The sequence below is a fragment of the Rhipicephalus microplus genome, chromosome 3 (assembly GCF_043290135.1).
Source record: "Rhipicephalus microplus isolate Deutch F79 chromosome 3, USDA_Rmic, whole genome shotgun sequence".
NCBI lineage: Eukaryota > Metazoa > Arthropoda > Arachnida > Ixodida > Ixodidae > Rhipicephalus > Rhipicephalus microplus.
In genome coordinates, this window is record NC_134702.1 from 16,711,922 (window position 1) to 16,738,054 (window position 26,133).

The window sequence follows — 26,133 nt, forward strand, 5'->3', positions numbered from 1 at the left end:
CTGATTTCCCATCGCGCCCAATGTCAATTCGGCCAAGGTTATACAATATGCCGCACTCGTATACAGGCCTGGATTATAGAAAGGCTACATTAGCTGAGACAAGGCATTCGAGCGTGAAAAAAAAGTGCGATATCAATTGCTGTGCACGCATAAACGTGGGAAGTTTTTTTTTTAATGATTAGAAAAATTAATTTCTCTACGAACCCGACGCAGCTCTTCGAGCGTAAAACTGTTATTAAAGAAAAAAAAACCGGGCTGGCAGTGACAGCGTGATAAAGAGTACAGAAGGAAACGCAGAAGCAGTGGCCGCGGCGACGACGAGTTGGTTAACAAGTACTGGTTAAGGAAAAAAAAGACGAGGAAAGAACAATGAAGGAAGGAATACTAACTATTGGTTTAGAGCGTTAACCACGAGTGCGGCGAGCACACGCGCAAGCAGGTGAAAGACGCTGACACCCGAAAAGTGGGCCACTATAGAAGCAGTTAAGGCAGTGGCCACGTCTGAGCGGCAGGAACAATAGAGCGGGAGAGAGAGAACGCAGGAGAGAGAGAGAGAGAGAGAGAGAGAGAGAGAGAGAGAGAGAGAGAGAGAGAGAGAGAGAGAGAGAGAGAGAGAGAGAGAGAGCCACAGACGGCAGACAGGACACGCGGTCACAGAAGCGGAGAGCCGCGGACACTGCGAAAAAAAAAAAAGGGGGCACCGGCAGAGAACCAAACGAAAAGTAAGTTCTGAGCAGTGCGAAACGCAAACAAGAAGGCCAATTCTAAACACAGCCGCGCACGCGGGATTAAAGAGGACAGCGCGTATATGGAAAGGAGCAGAAAATAAAGAGAAGGCACCGAACCGAAACTAAAAGCCAGACTGGACGGCTGGGTGGCCGGCCGGCTGACGCAGGACTCGAAAAGGGTGCGAATCCAAAACGCGCCTGCTGCACACACGCACATACATCCGCCCACAAGCATACACACACGCGGGACACGGAGCGCGCACTTATTAGAGAGTTTTAGTACTGCGGAATAGTGCTACGTACGCATCACGCAAGCGCCTTGCGTTACGTGGCGTCCTTTGCCACTAATCTGCTTTTAGTACGCAGTAGTACCCGTGTACGTAACGAGCGTGAAGCGTGTTGCGCCATCTGGTAGATCAAAATAGAAGCACGTGTTGTTGACAGCCAATGTGAGCCAATCCAAGTGTTACAGCCAGATTATGGCCATATTCTAAGCCACAGAGCCGGTCGGTGCTTGCCTTCGATGCCGCCATTTTGCAAAACGAAGTCTCGCGCTGTCGCGAACTTGTTCGAGAGCGGCGCGATCACCTCATACGTACGCACGCACGCATCCCATGCGTGCGTGCGTAGCGGCGGCGTACGTAACGCGATACGTGCGCGTTGCGGTCTGCGCATGCGCACTACGCAGAACGTGGCGTCTTTACGTACGCAACGCCGCCACGTACGCAGCGTACGCAATACTAAAACTCTCTATTAATCATTCACAGGACAATCAGCGGAATGCTGAATGGAGAAGCTGGAAGCGCGTGAGCCACGCGCCGTATCGGAGAACTCTTCATTTAACAAACACTGAGTGGTCACTGAACGCAAGAGTAATGTTATAACGCCTGCATACCGTTCGTTGCTAATGGTGCATTCAGACGACGGATCGAATCCCGATGTGGCGGGACGGACGGCGCGTCACGTGACCTCACATCAGCGATTCCCCTCGTCCGCGTGGCTCGCGGACGGATGAACCCAACCTGTTTCTCACATCGGGATTCTGGCGGGGGAGAGCCGGTACTTCAGCGGATTATCTCGGGGTCGGTGGCAACCATTACACTTTTCGTCTGCTCGCGGCATGTCCTCCATGGCTCGCGGACAGCTGCATGACTGGTCGGCATCATCTACGCTTGAGCATTGTTTACTTAGTTTCTGGAGACTTTGTTCTCAGGTGATTAAATATGCAGAAATCACTTTTGGTGGTTCGGGAAATGTCGCCGCCGTCGCTCAACACGCGAGATTAATCTTAGCCGTCATGGTGGTGAAATATTCCAACATCTGCAACCGGCGACGTGCCGCTTCTAAAAAAAAGGCGGGAGACACGTTTAGAAGTTCTAAAAGTGGGGAATAATGTAGTTGAAAGAATATCCTGCTAGCAACTCCCTTTTCTCCTGAAAGAATAACACTACTCGTTCATTTGCCACAACACGACAGACATCGCAGCCAAGCTTCGCTTCTTGCGGGCATCCATGTTGAATACTCTCAAACCGGTCTGCTGCCAGCGGGCGCAGGTGAGCGCCGAATCTGCTGTCGAGGGTAATCCGGCTGTTTTCCCCTAGGACACCGTCCGTCGTGTGGATGCGCCTGCAGGCGGACCATCCGCGGATTAGCTGTCCGCGTCCACGACAAATCCGGATTCGGTCTTGACCGTTTTCAAAGCAGCGCAAAGCATGCCCACAGCGTGGGGCGAACAGAATGGGGAAGACAAAGCTATCGAAACTGCCCAGAATAGCCACGCGCAGAATAGGCTTTCCCGTGCGCGCGCACGTGTAAGGGCCCCCGCCACCGGTGTCCCGTTTTGCAACACTGCACACTGATTGCACGACTAACAGTGGTTCCAATGCTTCGGCGAAGACACGAAGAAAACGGTGATGGCTTTTCATCTCGCCGCCGTTGCTTTCCGTACTGCTATATACGCACTCCGTACTGCTAATGACGAGAGTGCATTGTTGCAGGGGCGCATAATTGAAAACAAAATGGTCGAAATTGGGGAGAAATTGTGCGAAGGAATGGGCTCATCTCAATTTCCACGAGACGCAGGCATGTGTGTGTGTATCGATGGTAGTAGTTCGCACGTGTAAGTGATGGAGTGGTTCAGAGTATGGACGGCGCGAATGTTCTATCTCTCTCTCTCTCTCTCTCTCTAATTAATATATATATATATATATATATATATATAATATATATATATATATATATATATATATATATATATATATATATCTAGAAGACGCGCGGTGGCAAATGTGCACAAATATTTTTCCACTCGCGGAATGTCCACTTGAGCGTTTAGCGGCACATCTATAGTGCAATACTGAAGCACATTTGGTGCGCAGAGTCGCGTTTCTGCTTGAACTATACAATCACTTCACGCGAGACGGCGAACCGAAGGGCCCCAATTTTCGTAAGTCACGCCGGCGCGAAACCAAGTGGTGATCGACGCACCCGGGTTGAAGTTTGCTACGATGACGCACCCGTCGTAGGCTTCCCAACCAAGCAGAACATACGATCCCTCATTGACATACAGTCACACCATCGTAAAGCACACTGCGAGCTACCACCTGATCCAACGAAGGCAAACTGAATGACGCCTGAGCACGTCACTGGCACTGCATACAATAGAAGTATATAGACAGTGAGGCACGTACAGTGAGGTTTCTTGAACTAAGGATGCAAGATATGTCGGCTATGCAGCGTTGTAATCGCAGTGTGTCTACATACGACGTTTTCCGCGAAAAGTACGTCGCCTGTTCACAACGAATACAGTCTAATTAACTACAGCATTAGAAAATTCATCAGATTAGTCCATATTTGCAGCTCAACTGTATTCTCCTATTCTTTGTAGCAACAACTTATCGCGTACACACGTGTTAGAGCCATTTGCGTCTGCTGAATTATTGCATTTTAGTTTCATACGAACACTGATGCAACATAAATTAAATACGTGTACGGTAAACATATTTCTTGCCTTTGCATAGACTTCAGCTGGCAGCCTAAACGTACAATACCGCGCATATTTCATTTCGTTCTTACCCGATGCCAAACAGGGGCCCTTAATTTGAGAAATAGTACGGCCAGGATGCACACCCAAGGGCCAAAACTACGAATTACAACATTCCCGCAATTCCGAGCGAGAAGCGCAGTATATACTGCAGTTCTGATAACCACTTCGCGCGTATAGCGTAATTCTTTGACAGCAGGTGACAACCGTTGGTCGCCACCATATTATGACCTCATGCAGACGAGGTGTTTTTCGGTGCCGGAACGACGACATTGGCCCGAAACTCAACGGGTTAAGTGCAGGTACTCTCGTGGCTTACCCCTGTATTCTAGAACCTCCCTTCACTCAACGCTTCGCCTTCACTCGAGAAAACCGATGGGAGCGCCATCTCTAGGCACGGCAAGTCACTGCATATCAGCGATAGTCCGCTGCGACTCTTGAGTGGCGCTGCGTCATTTTCAGCCGAGTGGTGGCGCAGTGCTCAACTCTGTCAAGCGAAGGGTGAAAGTCGAATCGAGGAGCGTTTGTGAATGCGGGGGTTAGTCATCCGATAATACGCTCCCTGTATTTGGTTGTCAGCGCAGACACACCGCGTAATCTGATGCCGGTCGTCGCAGAACAGAAATCATCCAGCGAGGCCGCATGCACGCTATAGCGACACGACGGAGACGCGATGGCGCAAGAGGCGCGCAGACGCAGTCGCGACGCTGCTCGATCAAGCATACACAACAGACTATACATGGTCGATGCGCGTGCGCAGAGAATACAATCGCGTAACTCGAGGCATAACGCTCATCACAACCAAACAAACAGAAAAACGACACTGATTATTGACCCCCCCCCCCCCCCCCACTGATCGACACAAGTACACAGCACGTGTACGTAATAACATACACGCAGCACTCCGGAAACTACATATCTCATCAGTCGATCAACGGCTCGACTTATAATGCTACTAGCCGCCTAGTCATGTACAGTGATCTCGTCTTACTGAATCAGCGCGCGAGTGTGCACACCAATATCTATTGTCTGGCGCTTATAAAGGACGCTGTAGTGGAGGGCTCCGTATATTATGAGGGACGCCGTCGTGGCGGGCCCTGGAAATCAGGACCAGCTGGGGTCTCATTAAAGTGCACATGATCCCAAGTGCAACTCTCAAAAACTTTCGCTTCTACAAAAAAAAAAAAAACTGCTCGCCGCAGCCGGGATTCGATCAGTCGAGCTTAGGCTCGGCAGTCGAGCATCAGGACTACGCGAGCACTGCATCCCCGTGGCAGGTTACTGTTTGGTGCTAAGAACAGGCATAATTGCGAAGGTGTATCGTGAGTGTGTTAATGAGGCAAGACGCCCATTATCACATCGCGCTTACTTCGGCATATAGTTTGCCAGCTTATGGTTGCCGAATGAGGACACGAAAGAAAAATTTTAGAATATGTACGGCACCCCGTTTATGTTTGGCGCATACACCTATCGTGTCCCTTTTTTTTTTTCATTTCCGCTGCACTAGAAACGCGGACAAACATGACGCTCCAACTTTGCAATTTACGGTCATTTCCATATATTGATTGATTGATATGTGGGGTTTAACGTCCCAAAACCACTATATGATTATGAGAGACGCCGTAGTGGAGGGCTCCGGAAATTTAGACCACCTGGGGTTCTTTAACGTGCGCCCAAATCTGAGCACACGGGCCTACAAAATTTCCGCCTCCATCGGAAATGCAGCCGCCGCAGCCGGGATTCGAACCCGCACCCTGCGGGTCAGCAGCCGAGTACCTTAGCCACTAGACAACTTCGGCGGGGCCATTTCCATATATCAATCGCTGCGTAGCTTCCACAACACTGCACGGTTTTAGACTGCATAAACGAGCACACAGCCACGGCCAGTCGGCCACGCAGTCAGCCAACCAGGTAGGCCCGCCCGTGTATGACTCATGCGGGAAAAGAAGCGGCACAGGTATAGCGACGATAAAAGGCTAAATAAAAGGGGGAAAAAAAGATTGAGAGCCGCGTGTTTACTATACGCCGCAGTCGCACGCGGGTGGGCACGTGGCGCCGCCATGCGGCGTCCGGAAAGGCGCCGTGAAGTGAAGCGAGGCAGCGCGCCGACAACGGGAAAAGATATGCACCAGGGGGAGGAAGACGGGGATCGAGCTGCTCGGAGGCTTGGCTTCACCCGAATGCGACGAAACGCAACGACGACACAAAGATCACCGGGAAGCGCGCAGAAACGGCGCCGTGCTGTGCAAGCCGGCGCAACCATCTTCTGTGGACGCATGCAAAAAGCGACGCGTCTTATCCATCCGAACCGACTGACGTAGTATATCCGGGTACGGCCCATCCATCCGGGAGTGCAACCATATTTCACTCGCCGAATTCAGTGTTCAAACAGTGTTTTGCAATGCCTCGGCCACCGCAATACTTCGGTAGAGCAACCGTACGAAAGTAGATGGGGATTAGCTAGTATAGAAAAAAGGTAGAGAAGCTCAACAAGGAGCTTGTCAGGTTTGCTACCCTACAGAGTAAGAAAAGTAAGAATATAAGCATGAAAAGAGGTCGAAATAGCACCGTGTGAACGCACGAGCTAGGATTCATGCTGCACCACGGCAGTGTAAACAATGACGTCAGGCCACTGCACTTGACAGATCGATTGCCCCAGTGCGCGAACAGCTGCTTGCGTCAGCAACGGACATCCCACTGGTCATAATCTGGATTAGAAGTAATCGTTGGGGTTTTACGTGCCTAAACCACGGTATGATTATTAGGCACGCCGTAGTGGACGTCTACGGAAATTTCGACCATGATGATAGATATGTGGGGTTTAACGTCCCGAAACCACCATATTATGAGAGACGCCGTAGTGGAGGGCTCCGGAGATTTTGACCACCTGGGGTTCTTTAACGTGCACCCAAATCTGAGCACACGGGCCAACAACATTCCCGCCTCCATTGTATAGGCAGCCGCCGCAGCCGGGATTCGATCCCGCGACCTGCGGGTCAGCAGCCGAGTACCTTAGCCACTAGACCACCGCGGCGGGGCAAGCAAATTTCGACCACCCGCAGTTCTTTAACGCGCTGCACGGGCTTCGACAGCATTGCACCTGGATCGATATGGCACCGCCACGGCTGAGATCGAACCAGCGACTTTCGGCACAGCAGCCGAACAGCGCATACCCACTGTAAGACGTAGGCTGCAGACCCTGACTTGGCATCCAGATGGTATGAAATTTACGAGACTTTGATCGTGACGCGAAAGAAAACTACGCACAAAAAAAAGGGGGTACTCGAAATCGATCGTCCAATGCCACCCATATAGTGACGGCCCGACCGCAACTATAATACCACGCAAACAATACGCAAACAATGTCCGCACTTGCACGTCCCGCGATCCAGATACACCCGGTACTCTCGTATAGACCGCATCGCGCGGAAAGGCTGCAATCATCGCGTGAACTAGAACGCGCAGCTTGACCCGACGGCGCAGCTGCAGAACGCGGAGCAAACAGAAGAGCCCCGCCATTTTTTTTTTTTTCGAAAACCACCGACCCCCCTTTCACGACGGCTGCTGGCATATATGCTCTACAAGGCGCGCAAAGACGTGGTGGCGTCCACGTCTACACGCGGAACTTATACCAGCGAGCGCATATAGGGAAAACAAGGGAGAAGAAAGTATACGAGACTATAGAAGCGAACAAAAAAATGGCCAGGTCGCGCGCACGCAGCCGCAGAACGATAAGTACACGTCTCTGGCCCACCTAATAACAAGAGCGCCCAACAAAATACACACAGCAAGCCACGGGGCGGACGCTAGCGGGCACGTTCCAAGCGATATCCTTTCTAATCCGCGTATACTGTTCCGACGACCGCCCATATGTGATCGTGCGGCCGCCGACATCGAAGCATATGGTCGAACGGCGAACCGCCTGTTTAACAAGAAAAATAACTGCTGCCCGTTGCAATGCTTGGAAGAAGCAAGAAACAAGTAAACGCGTTGTAAAGCTTAAAATTTTAGAACCGCCCACGTCGAACACGCGAAGGCAACAGAACAAAGCTCGGGTACGCACGGGCGAGCTTCGTGGAATAAAACGAAGTACGTTGACAATTCAGCGAAAAAAAAAGTAAATAAATAAATAAGACTTCGGTGTTTTGATCTTGAACAAGAGGTCCCCAACAAACACGCAATATTCGGCAGCGTAGTCGCGCCCCACAGTGGTTGCGACGACCGTCCGAGCTCTCGCTACAGCGTCACAGGAGGTCGAGCGACCGGCGTGACACGACGCTCTCTGCAGAAGAATGACATTCTGGAACAGGAACTTGACGCTCAGGTTGAGCAATGTCGGCGTGAGTACATGCGGCGATGTGGTGTTATTCGCGTTCACGCGTAGCTTCGGAAACAGGGGACAGGCGATTATTCAGTGGGTCGTAGCGAAAATGAGCGGGCGGTGCATAAGATCGGTGATTGCATTCCGACTGCAAAACCTCGAGGTTCACACCTGGAAGGCTACAAAGGAGTAAGTTTACAGTGTTTCAACAGAAGTAGAGCTGACAAAACGAAGGTAGGAATGCGAGAAACGCTATCAGGGGCGTAACTAGAAATCTCAGACTATTGGCAGGGGGGGGGGGGGGGGGAGGTATGTTCAACAACACCATCTTTGTGCGCGCGTTTCACACCTGTAAAAAAATGTTTCGAAGAGGACGGAGATCTGAACCTTCTCGCCCCATCCACACCCCCAACCAAGGCTACACCAATTAATGCTGCATATAATAATAGAGAGACGTTGCTTGGTGCGGCATGGCGAAAGGCGGGCAAAAAAGAAAAACTGAACGAGAAGAGCAGCAATGCCTCGTTCCAAGACTGTGGGATGTTCCGTGCAGTAATGCTGCCCGCAAACGAGTGCACGCGTCAGGACAGCCGATTAAGATCGGCATTCAGTTACGATACAGATCCACCGGCCACTCATTGAAATTTCTTTCAGAAGCGTCCTATAATTATAGGAAGGCAATGGTTCGGTGCAGAACACCAGTGACAAAAAGCGAGAATAAGATTATCAACAGAGAAATTGGAGAAGGGGGGGGGGGAGTGTATTACTCGGAGAAATCAATGATTCGGATACACCCCAGACATCTTTAGAGGCATCGGCCGAAATTTCGCAACACTTGTCTCCATTTCGTGCAGTGGTACCCGTACGTGTTCATGGTCGACCAACCGGGAGGCGGCTCCCAGCTCAAGGGCATCACCGGCTCAATGATCGACTACATCATCCAGTCCATGGGCATCAAGTGAGCGAACGCATCGGCGGCAACGCATGCAGCCGACCCAGATGCCGCAACAGAAGCACGCGGCGTGCGACATTCCTGCCCGCCCTGCGCGCAAGCGAGGTTCAGATATATGGCACGTTCAAACATACAGAACAACTTACGGCACGCAAACCCTGGAAAACCAGCTTCCGCGACTGCTCAATAGCTTCGCAGCTAAAAACGCACCCCTTGAAACATTGACAAATAAAGAGTGGTTATCATTTTTTCTTTCATAATTCCTGTTGTCTGTTTGCTCGCGATTTCTGTGCCTTGAAAGTGTACTTCCTTGTATTGTGTCTTTCATTTTTCTTTTTCTGTTATGTTATGCACATTTGGTTGCGTTTTTTTTTCTTGAATCCTTGCTGTTCGCCAAGTTAGGGGGCAGCAGCTCAGTCAAGCTGTTTTTTTTTTTTTTTGGAGTTTTCATTGGAACGATCCTCGGATTTCACAGCTTTTACTGCGGGCCCCTGTTATCATGTACACAATGATGATGAAAATAAACGTATTATTATTATTATTATTATTATTATTATGACGCAACCGGACCCCCGCTGGGCGCCCTCCGTTACTCGCAGTGTGCGCGAGGTGCACAGCGACAGCAGTGCCGCGCCTTCGCAGAGTACTATACACGCGGTCTCGAAGAGTTCATTACCCCAGAGGTCCGATACTGCATTCGCGTCTCTGCACGCAGCGCACGCGCGACGGTACAATTGCAAAGCGATCCGCTGAATCACCTCACATCGCACAACTGAAACGGCGTGCGGCCTACAAGGGCAAACAAAGTACTCACGTTCAAAATAAACCAACGCGCTCGTTTCAATTCATGGTAGCTCGGAACGGGGATACGTCTGTTCCAAGTTCATGGAAACTCATGGAATACAAACATTGAAATTAAGACGTAAAATACTCAGGCTCAAATTTCTTTTTCTTCTGAAGAATAACAAACTCTCTTTTCATCCTGGACCATATCTACGGCCGTTATCAACTGGACTAACCAGACATCATCCTCAACCTTTAACTCCATATCATACAAGAACTAACACCTTCAAATTTTCTTTTTTTTCCTCGCACTATTAACGAATGGAACTCATTGCCATTATCATTGATTGATTCAGTTGACTCAATTGACCTGATCGATTTCTCATAACCTAACATTGAAATTGAAATGTAAGCGTTTACTTTGTTTGTTTTTCGCCTTTTGAAATGCTGTGTTTTTGTTTTGCAATTTACCCCTCCTGTCTGGGCCCATGTGGGCCTGCAGTATGTTGTAAATAAATAAATAAATAAATAAATAAATAAATGAGGCCAATCGTAACACGAATTTCATACCAACTTGGCCAGACCAGTAACCCAAGCCCACTCGCGAGTTCCAGGAGTAGTTACGCTGATTAGGCTCAGTATAGAGCAGGCCCACTGTTCTATTCAACCACGCCGACGTACTTCTCATAGATGTGAGACAGCGAGGAAAAAAAAGAAACTCGTGCATGTGTGCACCGACGTCAGCAATTTTCCACTCGCAGTTGCTTTTCAAGATGGGAACCTAAATTTTACTTTAATTAAAGATTTAGGCCACATGAAGGACTTTCACACAAGGTATTATTTATGTAAGCAAGCAGATCAAGTATATGAGTAGATCGGTTTCCTCGGTTACCGTAAATCAAGTTATGTCGATCCCTATAGACAGTTTCGAATTGCATGCTATGCAAGGTGCCACGTAGCAGTTACGTAACTGTGATAGAACAGCCACCGCTAGTGTTTACCTCGGGACCTTGAGTTACCAATTTATGTATTACACCAGAGAAGACTCTGGCGTAATGTAAATGTACCACGTCTGTCGCCATAAAGCGAGAGTGGACAAAAAATCCCAGTGACGGCATAGTTCCGTGTATTTTACATTTTATCTCCACGACCAGCAAAGGTAACAGCAAAACCACAGGAGATACACAAGAAGACAACACCCACCTCCACCCCAGCCTCGTCTACGTAATGAGCAATAACACCGCGGCGAACGATAAGTGCGACATAGATGAAAAAAAAAAAAGCCGGGTCATTGCATGCGTGGTGAAGCAACTATAGCCCAAATAGCCGTTCTTCATTGCATGCGGCAACGCCCACCAGGGGCTAATGACGCGTCGCCGACACATCCAACGACGAAAGTGGCATGCGTCATCGAAGCCCTCCGACTTCATGCGCAGGTATCAACTGGTACAGCCTCTGGACAATGAGTGGGGAGAGCTGCGACCGAACGGCGCCTGGACAGGCATGATGGGCCAGCTGCAGCGAGGGGTAAGCGCCACCAAGACGAAATACAAAGCAAGCATACGTCACGCGTTGATTTCTGTAGTCCTGGAACACGGTCTAACTGTGCATAGAAATATTCAGTTTGTATTTTGAACTACTAAGGCTTTACTACAGGTCGTCCAAGAGGAAAATCGGACACGATAGTGCAGGCCTAACAATTAAGTTATGTAAAAGTCGGCCTTCGTTTTGCTTTCAGTAATAATTGGCGAGGATTCCTCACGTCCACATAGCCCCAGATTCAGCGTACACCACATGAGGAATAAAAACACTTCAACACGCGAATGGTCTGTAGCATTTAAAAGTTTTTGAAGTGTTTCACGCTACGCCCTTTATCCATGGCTCGACTGCACCATCACCAGTAACAGCCCATTGTTGCGGCGCGTGATGCAACAAAAACGCCAACGGAAAATGCTTAAAACCATACGGGCGCACGCAAAGATGCAAAATTCGAACGCCCCAGAATTTTAGCCTCTTATGTGTTTGCGGATCGAACTTAGTAATGTTAGACTTCGTTTCCAGCAATTGAACAATACACGGCCACTGTACCCGATTACCGTCCATAACGGGATATACGTGGTGCACTATGGGAGTGGTGTGGAAGGACTAAGCACGCGTGTGAGCGGTCGTCCGAGTTTTAGGTTTTATCGGGGCAAAAAAAAAAAAAACGGCGCGTTACGGGTAAGTTGCCTCAAAGGCCAGACGAACGAGGTGAGCGGGATCCAAACCGTCCGCGCAGGAGGCGGACCTGGCGCTGGGTCCGTTCGTGCTGACCGAGAAGGAGGCGACCGTGGCCAACCCGTCACCGGCGTACACCGACGAGGACATGGTCATACTGAGCGGCGTCGAGAAGGAGCACAAGTCCAACGTGTACGGCTACATCCGCGCCTTCGACCTCCAGGTGTGGATGGTGCTCCTCTGCTTCCTCCTTGTGGCCGCAGGCATCGCCGTCGCGGCAGAGATACTGGTACGTATGTGCGTACGCACGATGCGACTTCAGAGATATCAAGCCGGCGCTCGGCCTATCACGAAGGTCCCTTTGAAAGGGCATTTCATTCGCAAGGACACTATAGATGGTCTATTTAGATCCTCCATATCCGACGTTGTTCGACGTCAAATAGCGAGAGCAAAGAAGATTGGCACAATAGACTGAACTGACTCTTCGGAAGTGTCCAAATCAGCCTCTATCCGGGTCTTGTTCGTTTTTTGTGAAGTGGCGTTTCAGACTACTCTGTTATATGGATCGTACGTCAGTGCTAGCAGACAGATCAAGAATGAGACAAGCGCCTGTGTCGTAGGACTTTCACGCTCATGCGTACGTGCTATAGCACATTTATACCTTTTGATGCGTCTTGCGTAGTTCGTTACGCATCCCGACCAAACAGTGTCAGTACTAGATATCGGTAGCGCGACACGACGGGCGTATACGTTGACACTCGCGACATTTACGACCACTAAACGACTCGCAGCTTCCGGACACGCGGCTGTCATTCCGTCAGCGGCGTCAGCGGGTGGCCCGAATATTCTGGGTCTACGTGGCGTCCATGTTCCTGGAGAGCTCGACGTTCCACTTCGCAAGCCACTCGCAGCGGGTGCTGTTTGGAAGCTGGTTCCTGATGCTCGTCATCCTCATGAACACCTTCGTCGGCTACATGGAGTCGGCGCTCATGCTCAAGGAAGAGACAGACCGCCTGGACACCATCGAGCAGCTAGCGCTCAACCCGAAGGTCCGGCCCATGGTCTTCGAGGCAGCCGGATTTCTCAAGATTATTGAGGTAAACCGGAAGACGGCGATGCGTGCTTGCACATATACTATATTTCAGGAGTTTTCAAATTCCGCCATTGGTGAACCAATTGCCCCAGAAGACTATTTAAGGCCTTCATGATTGGCTTCAAAAGAGGCTGTTACGAAGATAATTTAGGAGTTTTCAAATTCCGCCATTGGTGAACAGATTGCCCCAGAGGGCTATCTAAGGCCTTCATGATTGGCTTCAAAAGAGGCCAATCAAGGAATTTGACTATGCCCGGAATGACACCCTTAGAGAGCACTAGAGCATATTAATCTTGCAACTTCCGATCAACGTCACATGCGGGAGTCATGTTACCCTAGCAGAAACGTCACGTATGACGTCATACCACCCTTAAAATTTGAACGAGGGGAGGTTTCAGAGTGTCGCTGAACGGGTATCGCCACTTTGCCCGTCAGCGGCTCAACCGTGTCACCGGGCGGTTAACAACTTACGCTATGCCACCGCGTGGTTCTTACTATCAACATCATTTTGCCAGAACGATAGTCGACGGCGCCGTTATGCTCCATCAATGACGTCATACGTAACGTTTCAGCGCAGACCACGGGACTCTAGCGCATGCGAAGGTGACCCCCAAGTTACGCTATCATAGGCTTTTTGAAATATGGAAACGTGCCGGCTGGACGCATTCAGTACGAGAAAACCCAGGAAAAGTAGCGTAGCACGCACATGCTGCTTTCACCATTTTAGATTGCTGCTAAGGTAAATGGGCGCACAAGAAGACAACATGGGTAGTAACATAAGTCAGAGACAAGCGATTATCTCGAAAAAATGTCTTTCTGCCACATACTTACGGTTTACTTACTGCTCACTCAGCAACGGTCTGACAACCAAGTCACATGGCTAACAAAACAAACGAAACGCTCAATACCGCATGTTCAACCGAAATGACAATATGGAAGTAGCACTACTTCCCAGAGGCGTAATGTTCTCAAGTTAACGCACTGCTAAATCGCTGACAACGTATACCAATCTCCCTGCAGGAGGCAGAAGGCTACGCGTTCGAGAAAGTGCTGGCCACAATCAAGGAGTTCAGCGAGGGCCAAGCCGAGGAAGAGGTGCACGGAGAGGAGCTGTTCACACCCCCGTACCTGCTCATGGTGCTCCAGAAAGAAGCGGCGATTCTGATGGAAAGAATATCGCTGTTGGCCAGGGTGTCGCAACACTGCTACGACGTCGAGCTCAGAGGCCAGGGACTGTTTCACCTGGGCAGAGAGCGGATACTGCAGATCAAGATGGTCTTCTACGTCCGCAAGGACTTGGACCAGAAGCTGCAGGTAGGTACACGCGTATACTGGAGAGAACAGAGAGAATGTGTTCGGGACTGTATACCATCAACTCACTACAGCTTGCAGATGACGTCATGGACCCATCTTCTGAACGCATGCGCTTAGAGCAGTCGATTAATCTTACACACACTGCGATTCGATAGCTCTAACTCGACTAGTAGAGCAACCACCGCAGAAAGACAATGGGTCAAGGTTCGATCCCCGGTACAGGAAGAGCTCGTCGTTAACTAAAAAGATCGCCGATGAATACATGTGGTATTCCAGTAGCTTGTGGCAGGGGCGTAGGCAGGAAATTTTTTTTCGGAGAAGGGAGGCGGGGGCAGGGGACTTTGTAGAAATGGTAATTTTTTTGCTCTGTATGAAAAAAAATTCGGCGCACGGGCCTAGTGTGCCACCTCCGAGCTATGACACCGCGGCTTGTCCTACTAAACGAGGGCGTTTTCGATTTTCCCTTTTGTAACCCTTCCACCACATTCGCGGTATTTTGCAGAACTCAGTGGCAGACGGCAATAATTTACGTTCCTCGACGAATCTATGGATTGCACGGCCGTGAACCACACGCGAGATGGTAATCTCGACACCGCACGCGCGGCATAACGACGTGACAGTGGCAACCTTGGGGACGCCCATGCAGCGCTGCGCCGGAACAGAGTGCGATAAAGTGGCGCGGAGTCCGACACGAAGACGCTAACTCACGGAAGAGGATAGTAGAGCTACAAACAACAATCGTAACGAGCTCAGAGCCTTGCTCATATAGGGGCGCACGCTGCTGGGAAAATAACCTCAGAAGGAGGCACTAATTACGAAAGCGCGCAACCGCGGCCACGGCCTACAATGCAGTGTCGTATTTTACATCCCATCTTGGAAGAGAGGCAGAAAATCCTCCAACGCGATATCCATTGTCTTACGGAACAACGCAAGCAGTGCGGTGCTTTCATTTCGCGTCATTAAAAAGGAGGGATTCCTCGTGCGAGTTTATGCAGCCGGCCCTTGGACGCACATGATGCATACGTAACCCAATTCCCAAGAATGGCAATCAGCGATAAGCATTTCTGAAAACATATGTTGCGGGCAGTTTACGACAACGTGATTTCTCATGAGGCATATATAGGCGTTCTAGCTGAAAAAAAAAACGGGAAAAGAAAGCATTGCGGGTCGTTAAACTCGTGTGCAACAACGAGATTAGATGACGCACAAGAACTCAAATGCTTATCAGGATAACTAAATGTGGAGTCACCGCAAGCTATAGCGTATAAACGACTGTTGTATTTGTCGCCGTCTAGCGTATACAGCGCCAGAAACGCATTTACCGAACAGCGTACATCTAAATTTGCGATAAAGTCAGCATGGGTGTGAAACTGTCCTTTCAGATGCATATGGTAAAACTATTGAACGTGTAAGTGCAGTGTAAGTGCAGGGTTAGTGGTGTTAGTACATTTCGCAAGACGACACAACAGTGTACACCGTACTGATGTATAGCACGCGTCAAAATGGGGACGCAAATTCAATCCCTGCAAGGCCTAAGCCGCCGGGGCTACGAACTTTTTGCATTGCATGATGACGGCGTGCATTGACCGTCGAGCGAATTCCGAGCTCCATACGTGTGCGCTAGCGTTCAAATAGTTTAAGTTCCAAAACCACGACATTACGGCGGACGCCGTAGCGGAGAGCTTCGGAAACTTTGGACCCTTGGGGATTCTTTAAAGAGCCTCTAATCAAACTGCACGGGCCAATCATTTAGCCTCCACTGAATTCAACCAGGATTCGATCTCACGTCTTTCGCTGGCATTCCAGGTTGTACATGCGATAGAGTGCATGACTTTAAAAAAAATCGCAGCATATTATTCACGGAGTGCACGAAGCGGCCATCCGTCCGTCCGTCTGCGCATGTGCTGGGCTAGCTACGCCACCAGAAGGATGCGGGATTGCCCTAGACCATAAGAAGCTTCGCCCCTAAAATACCTAAATGCACACGGGCCGATCGTACAGTTCAAGGGCACCTTGAAAAAGCACAGTGGTTCACAAATGACGCCATCGCGTACAACCGAAAGACAATCAAGCGTTTTCGCATATTCAACGTGCACTTCAATCTCACTTCTCGAGAATTCTTACAGATATCAGGCAGTCATGGCCGTGGAATCGGATAATGCAACTCCTGATGTCCGCAGACTATATATGGGCTACGTCAATAGACCATAATACGCCTGATCCTATCAACAGCGCAAAGGATGCATGTCCAGAACCATGTGTAGCACTTTAAGTCTCCGGTGTTTTCTGCCAGCTGCTTTCGCCGCCACTTGTGCCAATTCCAGGCCCTATGCGATCTTTCACGCGCGCTATACAGCAACGGAAATTCGCAGCTACAGACGCAAGACGAGGCGTTCCATTCTCGCTCAATCTTACGTCGCTGTCAAACTTGACCCGGCTGTCTTGGCAAGCTCGACAGCAGCGGCAACAACAAGACGAAACGTGGGTGGGCGGACATGCATGCAGTCACTTGCGAGATAGGTGTCGAAACATCTCGAGTAAAGGGACACCATTCGACACCATTCGCTTGAGGAACTGATAAGATTAATACGTGGCTGCTTTGTAGCTCGGACGGGAGGGAAGCGGTAATTTTTATCTCGCAGTGTACATTCTACGGCAAATGTTGCCAGGATGTACAGGCAGTTTCACAAGTTTAAGGAAGCAACACTGATTTGATGAAGGATATGAGGTTTAACGTCCCAAAATCACTATATGATTGAGAGACGCCGTAGTGGAGGGCTCCGGACATTTCGACCACCTGGGGTTCTTTAACGTGCACCCAAATCTACGAAATTGCAGCGAAGTTTAAATGTTTCTCATACCCGGTGGTCTGTATACTTTCGACGCTGACACGTCTTTACCTATAAATTCGAATTTCCAATCCATCACAGCTCGATTCTGCTAATATATCGGGTAACTTATGTAAGAGTATATAGATCACGTATTGGCATACTATTATATTATAGTATAGTATAATAGTATAGTGTACATGCACTAGAGTGGTGTAATATACATGTACTAGTATAGTTAGATCGCAGAGACCTATCCAGGTTAAAAGATATTTTTTTTTTAGGCTACGGCCAGAAACAGAGGGAAACAGCCCTCGAAAATATCACATCCTGTACACTTCAGCGCCAGGCTGTATTAGTGGTCATGAACGGCGTTACGTTTGTTAAAACAATGCGGCGTGGCGATTTTTTTTTCTTAGCCAGCGTGTGCAAATACATTTTTGAGCATGTGCGGCGATGGGGCATCCAAGGAAGCACAATGTTTCGTTCCCACGTGTGTATTATACGCTTGCTGCGAAGCCTGCCGTGCGCAAATCAAAGCGGCGTTTTGTAGTATTGATACATCTTTTTTTCACGGTGAAAACTAAATTCAGCACGAACTTCACGTCCTTCCGAATAATCGAATTAAAACACTCAAGCACCATTCTGATCATTTAGGTGTCACTGCAGCCTCAGGCACGCTCAGAGTTCTCCAATATTAGTGCGATCCAATTACCGGAGAGGGGAATAAGATTGCTTCCCCCCCCCCCCCCCCCTAACAGGAAACCGTGGGAAACTCAGTGCACGTCTATGAGCATACAGGGCAGTAAGCAGGCAGGGGGAGAGGGGGCAGACCCTTTCGATGATAAGATGGGGGAAAGATCCCACCACGCCCCCTTCCTTGTTCGCACGCCTACGCATGTAACGAGCAGCGCAAATGTCGCGAAGTGCCCCGCTGACATCGGCTCGCCGATACCTGTCAAACGCAGACAGTTGCCCCATTCCCACGTCATGCGTGCGTGCCCTCGCGAGAAGTGCGTAGCAGCTGTTTGGAGAGCGGGCGATACATAAATATGACAGCGTTCGCCAGGCTTCACAGAGCGCCGCCTGCTCCCGCCGGCCTTGATTGAAACATTGTTAGATGTAAAGCTGGGTTCATTTTCATGCCGATATAATACACGAGCTACGACTCTTCCAAGATTTGCGCCGAAACAGTGCCGCAGGTTGGCTGCGCGAATAATTTCGCTTTAGGCTACTTTATGTCGACTGTCCAACTTTAAAAAGTTGAAAAAATTTGATTGTACCTGCGTCATGGACAAAACTGCGTATCGACCCCCCCCCCCCCCCTCCTCGCTGGTCGGAAAGTAAAAGTTCGTCCACAATGAGAATACGAAGGAGGATGCTGTGCACTTAGTTCAGTCAAGACTGACTGAGGCAATCAGAAGTTAACCAGGGAACAACGTACGTATAAGTACTAGGGTGGTATACTAAATAAAAACTGGAGTACGTCGATGAAAAGCCGGAAACTCGGAACAACAACAAAAAGAAAGCTTTATAAGGACCTACGGGTCAAACATCTTAAATGTTAAATTTTACTGCCCAAAACCACGACTCCTTTGTGGGTTACGCCACAGTGGACTGCGGAAATTTTCCTCAGCTGGGTTCTTTTAACGCCCACCTAAATTGAAGCAGTGGGACCCCAACATTTCGGCACCATCTAAACGGAACCGCCACGGCCCGGACCCGATTCCGGGACACCCAGGTCCGTTCAAACTAATATGCCCTTAATACGCAGCTTATATGTACCGATGCTACTAGCTGAGATAGCTGCCCAACAATGAATTCCGGCCACGCACAGTTAAACACATTTGAAGCCGTCGCAACACGTTACGTCATCACGAACTGCGTTAGCATCATCATATTTCACTGCTTACGAGATGCACATTACGAGATGCACTCTTACAAGGGTGTTTTTCAGAGTGCCATCGCGCTGTGCAGGACGAAATTTTCCGCCGAGTCCGCTGGATAATGGACACCGGCCTGAACCTGTACTGGCACGAGGACCTGGTGCCCGATCCGGGACCATGCTGGACGCGCTTCCATCCGGACCACCTGCACGACTACCAGCCACTAAACTTCAGGGACTTCGCGGCCATCTTCTACATGCTGATCGTGTCCCAGGGCTGCGCCTGGTTCGGCTTCGTCCTGGAAGTGTTGCTCTACAAGTGGTGCTGTCTCAAGACTCGCGACGACTTGAATCACGACACATTGATCAACTAGATAGACGACGCACACACCTGCCCCATTTACCGTGTTTATTCGCCTTTCTGAATTGGGTTTGCCGAATAACAAGATTGGGCTGGAAAGCATTCGGCAGACACTCCCAAGTTATGTCACTAATTGATTCTGCAACTGCCATTAAAACGATAAGTACACAGCCACAGCATGCTGCCAGTTCTAGATCACGGAGCCGAAACATGGAAGATTACGAATTAGAGAAAGTCTTAGGACTACGCAGCACACAAGAGAGAGATTGTGGTTATATCAGAAGAAAAGAAAAGAAAGGAGCCGACCCGTAACTGTCTCTCCTTACGAGGACACCTCAACAGGTCAGCAGAGGAATGGGATATGGGGAATAAAAGATATAGAGAGAAGGAATAAAAAGAATAGAAGGAAAATAGATGGATAAGAAGCCGCCAGCCAACGAGAGGAAAAAAGAAGGAGATAGGAAAGTGGAGATCCGGTCGAAGCAGTCCAAGGGCGGGGTGCCACAATGCGAGAGCTGCACGGCATCAGGAGACCGCGGAGGGCGAACCAGTCGGCGGGAGCTACGCTGAAGTCGGAGATCGCGAGGGCACAACCGTCCAGCTTGAAATCCTCCGAGCGAGGAAAAATGATAGGAGTAACACTGAGAGTTTGGAAGGCGGCAGAAGTCAGACCAGGCATGAGTAGCGGATGTACCATTCGACATTAGGCGAATGAAAAACGTTAGGAGTAACATGGAGAGTTTGAAAAACTACAGAAGTCAGACCAAACATGCGTGGCATATATGCTATTCGACATCAAGCAAAAGAAATGGACCCGAGCTGGCCGCATAACGTGTAAGACACATTAAGAGCAACCGAATTGGGTGCACTGTAGATAATTGGGAGAGGCCACGCTGCAGTTGACTGAAACAGAACGAGAATCATTTGCAACTCCACAGCTCAAGGTCACGTGACCTCAACAGCAGCGCCACAAATGAATGGCGTCGTCGGTAGAGAAGCATGCCGCTGTTTACCCTGGCAGCCCCCTGTTGTAGAAGTGCAAGTAGGCTGTCCCCCGAGTTGTCAATACCGTACCTCAATAACTATCGGAGAGCTGGCACTTTCCAAGTGATCAAACGCGCATTAGCACTCGACATACTTGGAAACTTTTTCAGTTAACCTCGCATCTCGCCTATACAACTGGATCATCCAGCACGGCTTCACGCACACTAACGATCCTGAGGAACAGCCATGGGTCGCACGCCCACGACAACGGGAATTGATGTAGCACATTTTGTATGGTGGTTTCAACTGTGCCATAACAACGTCAACAAAAGAAGAAGCCTGAGACGACATGTGCACAGTTATTTCGTCCTTGCGATAGTTTAGATTAAACCATCACAAATTGAACGTCAACCAACACGCTTAACTTGGTGCCATTTTCTACTTGATGTAGCCTCCAGAAATCTAGAAGTGTCACTATTATTACAAACTATTATAATATGTCCGAGCACCAACGCAAGTAGGAGACCACATTACCAGCATTTATTTTGTACAGCAACATTCCACACCAAACTTCATTCTGAGTGAAAATTAAAAAAAAAAAGGGGGGGGGGGGGAGGGGGCACTTAGCTGCGAGTACGTGGTCTCAAAATACCAGAGCACTGGAGTGTCGGCTATGCTATCGAGCAGATCCTACGCTATCTTTTATCGTGCAAAGATAAATCGGGACTTTGGAACAAGAGCGAACACGAGAAACTGACCAAGGAGTTTTACGACTATGAGTACTGCGACGATTCGGCCGAGTCGTTTACACAAATGAGCCCCTCGCATCGCAGAGCTCACTATCCATTGGGGCGGATCGTGACACAGCACAACCGTTATTTTTTTTTTATGGACATTCCTCCACGCCAGATTAAGAACCCGCGGAGCGCGGTTGTTCCGTCAGATCGCGCAGAGAAATGTCCATATACAGCTTTCGGGTGACACACGCCAATCTTCGTGTCGCGAAGACCACAGGGGGCGCTTTTCAAAAGCGTCCCCAAGTTCTTTCCGGCGTCATGCGCCTAACTGTCAACTATATATACTATCGCTAAGCCAAGCCTTCCGGTTGTCAACCGCTTGCCAGACAAACCCTTAACTAAGATGTCAACAATATACTATCGCTAAACTAACCAGACCAGTTCGTTTCGGCCCGGCGGTTATATGGTCCGCCAGAGAACGGAGACAACGCACCCGCACGGAACCACACGCAACACCCCCGTCGTTCAAAGAGGCAAGAAAAAAAAAGGGGCAGATGGGAAGGGGGCGTGGCGGCGACGGGGGGACTGGTCGCGCCGACGCTCTTCCACGGACACCGCCGCAAAACGCGTTCCTGGCGGCAAGAAAGCACCGTCGCTGCAAAAGAAAGCAAGGGGGCGATAGAGGGAGAGACGCGAAGTGAGACAAAATCACGCCTCCGTCTTCTCCTCCCCACACACACGGACCGCGACGGATCGCTATGGTCCGAGATGCTGACGCTCTCGCAAGGTCCCGAAAATCGCCAGGCGGAGGACCAAAAGAAGAAGCGCGACGACGCAGGGCTGGCGGTGCACAAAGGAAGAAGAAGACGACTGCGACGTCGGCCGCCGCCGCTCGTCAGCGCTGGCAAGAAAGGGGGCAACGCTCTTCGCCAACGCCGGTGGTGCAGTCCGGCCTGCTAGACGGGCAGGCAAGGCGGCGGGCAGACAATGACCCGCGGCGAGCTCACGATGGACAACGACCGCGGGCCGCTCGTTGCTGGACGGAGAGGGAAGGACACGCGCCGTGACGGGTATATGGGCGGACGGATGTGTACGGACGGTGCAACCAGTGCGGCAGGATTCACCCGGAGGCAGGAGAGGACGCGGCAGTGTCGCCACGGTGGACCGTCCACACGTCCGTGCACAGACCAACTGCTTTTGTTTTTGCGGAAGTCCTAAGGTGGTGCCCTGGGAGGGCTTTAGACGTATTTCAAACTTTACACTGGGCGGAACACTGATGAGTTTAGCTCCTGAACCCAACAAATAAAAAAAGGACGCTAGCATCATGCCTTTACTACAAGTGCTTTCGAAACAAACTGAAATTAGATGGTCCGCCAGAACGGAGCTATGGCATTGACCTTGCATTCAACTTCCGTTGCTGAATTGCGTTTCCTTGAGCAGGATGCCTATGAGCAGTGCCGCTAAATATGAGTTCCAACACGGCCACGGTTGCAGGGGTACCAAGCCTACACCAACAGTGGCAAAAAACAAATCGGTTTGGGAAATAGCAGTAGTCGTAACGGAAAAGAGCAGGACTCGGTAGTGCCGCGAGCTGGCCATCCCTATACGTGCAGTGACGCGACTGCCAAAGTCGGAAGCACCTCTCAACTATCTGGAGTCCCGAAGTACTCCTGAAGAAGAAACATTTCACGCGAGGGGGTAGAGAAAAATTCAAAAGCTAATTGGGTGGCGCCCTGGGTCCAGGGCTACACTGGCTTTTGCCGCCCGGCGGGCCTGATCCAGGAGCGTGAATCGAGTGTCCGGGTCCCAGCCTCCAAGATGTCGCCTTACTGGTCCTTTTGAAGTCTATGGTACGGCTTAGAAAGTTTACCTATTTTGCGTGTGCGTGCGTGCGAGTGCGTGCGTGCGTGTGTTATGTATAGCGTTCTGTATAACGTTTGGTATCGAGGGGAGGGGCGCTTCTCAGAGACGCTTGCCGTGGAATCACTTGCCAGCGCGCCCACAAGCGTTCCTTGACTAAGACAGTCGTGTTGGCAGGTTTTCGCTCAAAGCGCAAGTACTATTTGACGGCGCATATAAGCACTACGCATATTATTAAAGGTTCGTCATGACAATATTATCGTTGCCTGAATAGCGACGTCAGAATACTGAAGGAAATTTATCATGACCTTCAAGCTTCCAAAATGAAACCTGCGACACAATTGTGGTTCTTATGACCTAGACATGGACGGAGGGGACGGACTGACGCGAGGATGAGCCATGAAAGGTTTTCGCCTTAAAAAGATGCGGTGTCTAAGTTCCGTTCTTACTTCTAGGCTCCTATAAACGAGATTATATAACGTTAGAGGAATCAAAAGCTACAACCAAAGATGACACATCGATACATCCCACCTTTTCTGTCGAGAGACAATTGCGCGACCACGCGTAGCACGAAATGCTGCGTCCCGACGGGTTTTCTCACCGGGGGTGACGCGCCAGCCCGCTGTGCGAATCGATTTCGACCAAAACCAACGATGGAGGGAAAAGAAAAACGCTGCGAGCTACCCTACACGTTTTACGATTAGTACTTTGAAAAAATTGAAATATTTCCGCGTCACAAACGAAGCATAGCAACTCTGCTATCCCGAAAGCGATTTGGGCATTTACACTTGCTAGAAAGGGTACCCGTTCTGCGTCCCCGCGCGCTAGTGATTGGCCAAAATCGGTTGCTCGGCTTGTGTCATCCTGGTGGTAAACACGTTTATCAAAAACACGGGAGGTACGCAGGGAGCGCCTCATAAGAGGCCGGCACCCACAAATAGTAGGTGGGGATAGTACGGGACCCCACTGGCGTCGGCTGCTGCCAGAGCTCGTCGAACCAAGGCCTTTTGGGCCCGAAGTCCAGAACAGCCAAGCAGGGTCGCCTCCCCGCTCCTCCCGAGTTGGGTTAGGGATGGTGATATAGGGATGTAACTTAGAAGCGTGGCAGCTGGGGCTAGTTGGTACGACATGACGATAGTTATAGCAAGAACAGAACGACGTTACAGAGACCTTCTTTCGAGTCTTGTCTCTGTGTCGTGGCTCTGTTCTCGCGCTATAACTATCGTCATGGAGATAAGGGGGCATAGCAGGGTTGCAGGGGCAGGCCCACACCATGTGGTAGATGTCCGAAGACTTCTCCCCCACAGTGTGGGCAACTGACCAACTTGCACGCACAGAGGGCACGCGCATATAGCAAGGGCCTCGCAAGTAAGTGATGGCAAGCGAACGATCGGGGCGAGGAGGCCTATCTGCGAGCTTGAATAACGAGAGCCATATGCGACACAGCCTTGGCAAGGGATAGCTGCCGCCGCCGGGCAACAACAGGCACAAAAAAGGGTGCGACCGTGGGAGCCACAAGTGGCAGAGGCACGCTCTGTTGAGCAATGTGGCCGAAGCGTCTCCCATCGAAGAAAATATTGCAGCTTTCCTTGTGCGTGAGTGATAAAATATTTGCGGTTGAAGAACGGGCATGAAGCCATGAACACTGTCAACGTGCAAAAGCGAGATGAGAGTCGCAGCACGAGTTTTTCCATACGCTTCAATTACCGCTTTAATTAGAGCGATTCCGGTAATTTTATCCCGTGTACCAATCTCGAAGCTTTCTCACACACGTTATCTTTCCTTTAGTACGCAGTAGTGCAACTTCTCTGCCAACGAAATTATAAACAAAAATTGTAGCGTTTTTATGTCGCAAAATCGCGATATAAATTACGAGGAACGCCGCATCGAAGGGCTCCGCAAAAGTTTGGCCATCTGGCGTTTTTTCCCGTGCACACTTTTCCATCGCACAGCAGCGCACGGCTCTGTAGCAAATCGCCTGCATCAAAACAAGACCGCCACGACCCGAATCCGGCTTTGAAAACTAATACGATTGGTTGCACACCATGGAATGTGACGTCACGGCGCAGATCGTAGAGCTCTGCCCCAGGTCAGCACTCATATCGTCACCTAAATCTTCGTCGGTTTCCCTGACACAGCTCGCCGCGTCGTCAGAGACGTCGCCCGTCCCGCATGACACTAGCGTCTTGCGTACTGCCTTTACATTACGGAGGGATATGTTGTGACATCATCGCAAACACTACACGAATAATATAAATCAGGGTTGGTAATATAAACCAAGTAACACCAAGGACATCTTGGTAATATAAACCAAGATGTCCAATATTTCACTTTGCCCCTTCTGTTACGCTGCCAGTAGAGGTGGCGCGATGTCGTTCTGCGGCACAAGAGGGAAACTTCCCGGCTGGTTTTTCGAGGCTGCCTCGCAAAAAAAAAAAAAAAAAAAAACAAACGCACGGATTACGCCAAGAGAAAGCCCAGTACTTACAAGCGCTATAAAAGATTACCGAAACCGAACTATCCACCAAAGGAAAACAAGACACAAGGAAAGAGGGTGTTACAAAAAAATAACGGCGCTGCAAATTCAGTGACTGGGGAATGAAAAAGAAAACTACGTAAATAGTTTGTAAAAGAAGGTTGCGCGAGGACGACCGGCCCAGAAGCGAGGCCTCGCAACGACTTCCAAGACTAGCGGGACCGGACGGCGGGCCGTCAAGCGATTGCAACGCCCTCGCTTAAGCAGCAGCGCAACACACCACGTGCCGCGGCTTGCAACGCGGTCGACGTCGTCGCGCTCGACGGAGTCCGCATGAGTCACACCGCTCGCAAAAGCGCGAGAGGAATGAAAGGGCGATCGAGAGAAATAATAAAAGGCGTGGGGGGGAGGAGGGAGAGACAGTCAAGAGGGTCATAACAGAAACAGCGGCGGCGGCGCGATCTGGGCTTTCCCTACAAACGCTTCGCGCAGCCACCTGTGAGTCACTACGCGACCGCCAACCAACGCCCTCTCGCGTCGCCCCGTCGACG

At 50.1% G+C, this 26,133-nt stretch overlaps 2 protein-coding genes across 3 annotated transcripts in view; one reads left to right on the top strand and one right to left on the bottom strand.

The window, feature by feature from the left end:
• The window catches only part of LOC119181439 (uncharacterized), a 120,594-nt gene that overhangs the window by 88,036 nt on the left and 6,425 nt on the right, over positions 1-26,133 (bottom strand). The window lies entirely within an intron of this gene.
• On the top strand, positions 8,967-19,699 carry LOC119181433 (glutamate receptor ionotropic, kainate glr-3-like). Of its 2 annotated transcripts, XM_075888966.1 has the most exons (6): positions 8,967-9,050; positions 11,264-11,354; positions 12,106-12,333; positions 12,836-13,141; positions 14,158-14,451; positions 19,257-19,699. In XM_075888966.1, the coding sequence occupies exons 1-6, from the start codon at positions 9,016-9,018 to the stop codon at positions 19,536-19,538; spliced, it is 1,236 nt and encodes a 411-aa protein (XP_075745081.1). In that variant the 5' UTR covers positions 8,967-9,015; the 3' UTR covers positions 19,539-19,699. The 2 variants fall into 2 exon arrangements, with proteins under 2 accessions (XP_075745081.1, XP_037288581.2); XM_037432684.2 differs by lacking the exon at positions 8,967-9,050 and having other exon boundaries at positions 10,808-11,354.

Excerpts from the sequence above, each read along its gene's own strand:
- LOC119181433 (XM_037432684.2), top strand. The coding sequence starts at position 11,193 with ATGACGCGTCGCCGACACATCCAACGACGAAAGTGGCATGCGTCATCG. Across the intron at positions 13,142-14,157 it reads GATTTCTCAAGATTATTGAG|GAGGCAGAAGGCTACGCGTT; the intron begins GTAAACCGGAAG and ends ATCTCCCTGCAG. Across the intron at positions 14,452-19,256 it reads ACTTGGACCAGAAGCTGCAG|GACGAAATTTTCCGCCGAGT; the intron begins GTAGGTACACGC and ends CGCGCTGTGCAG.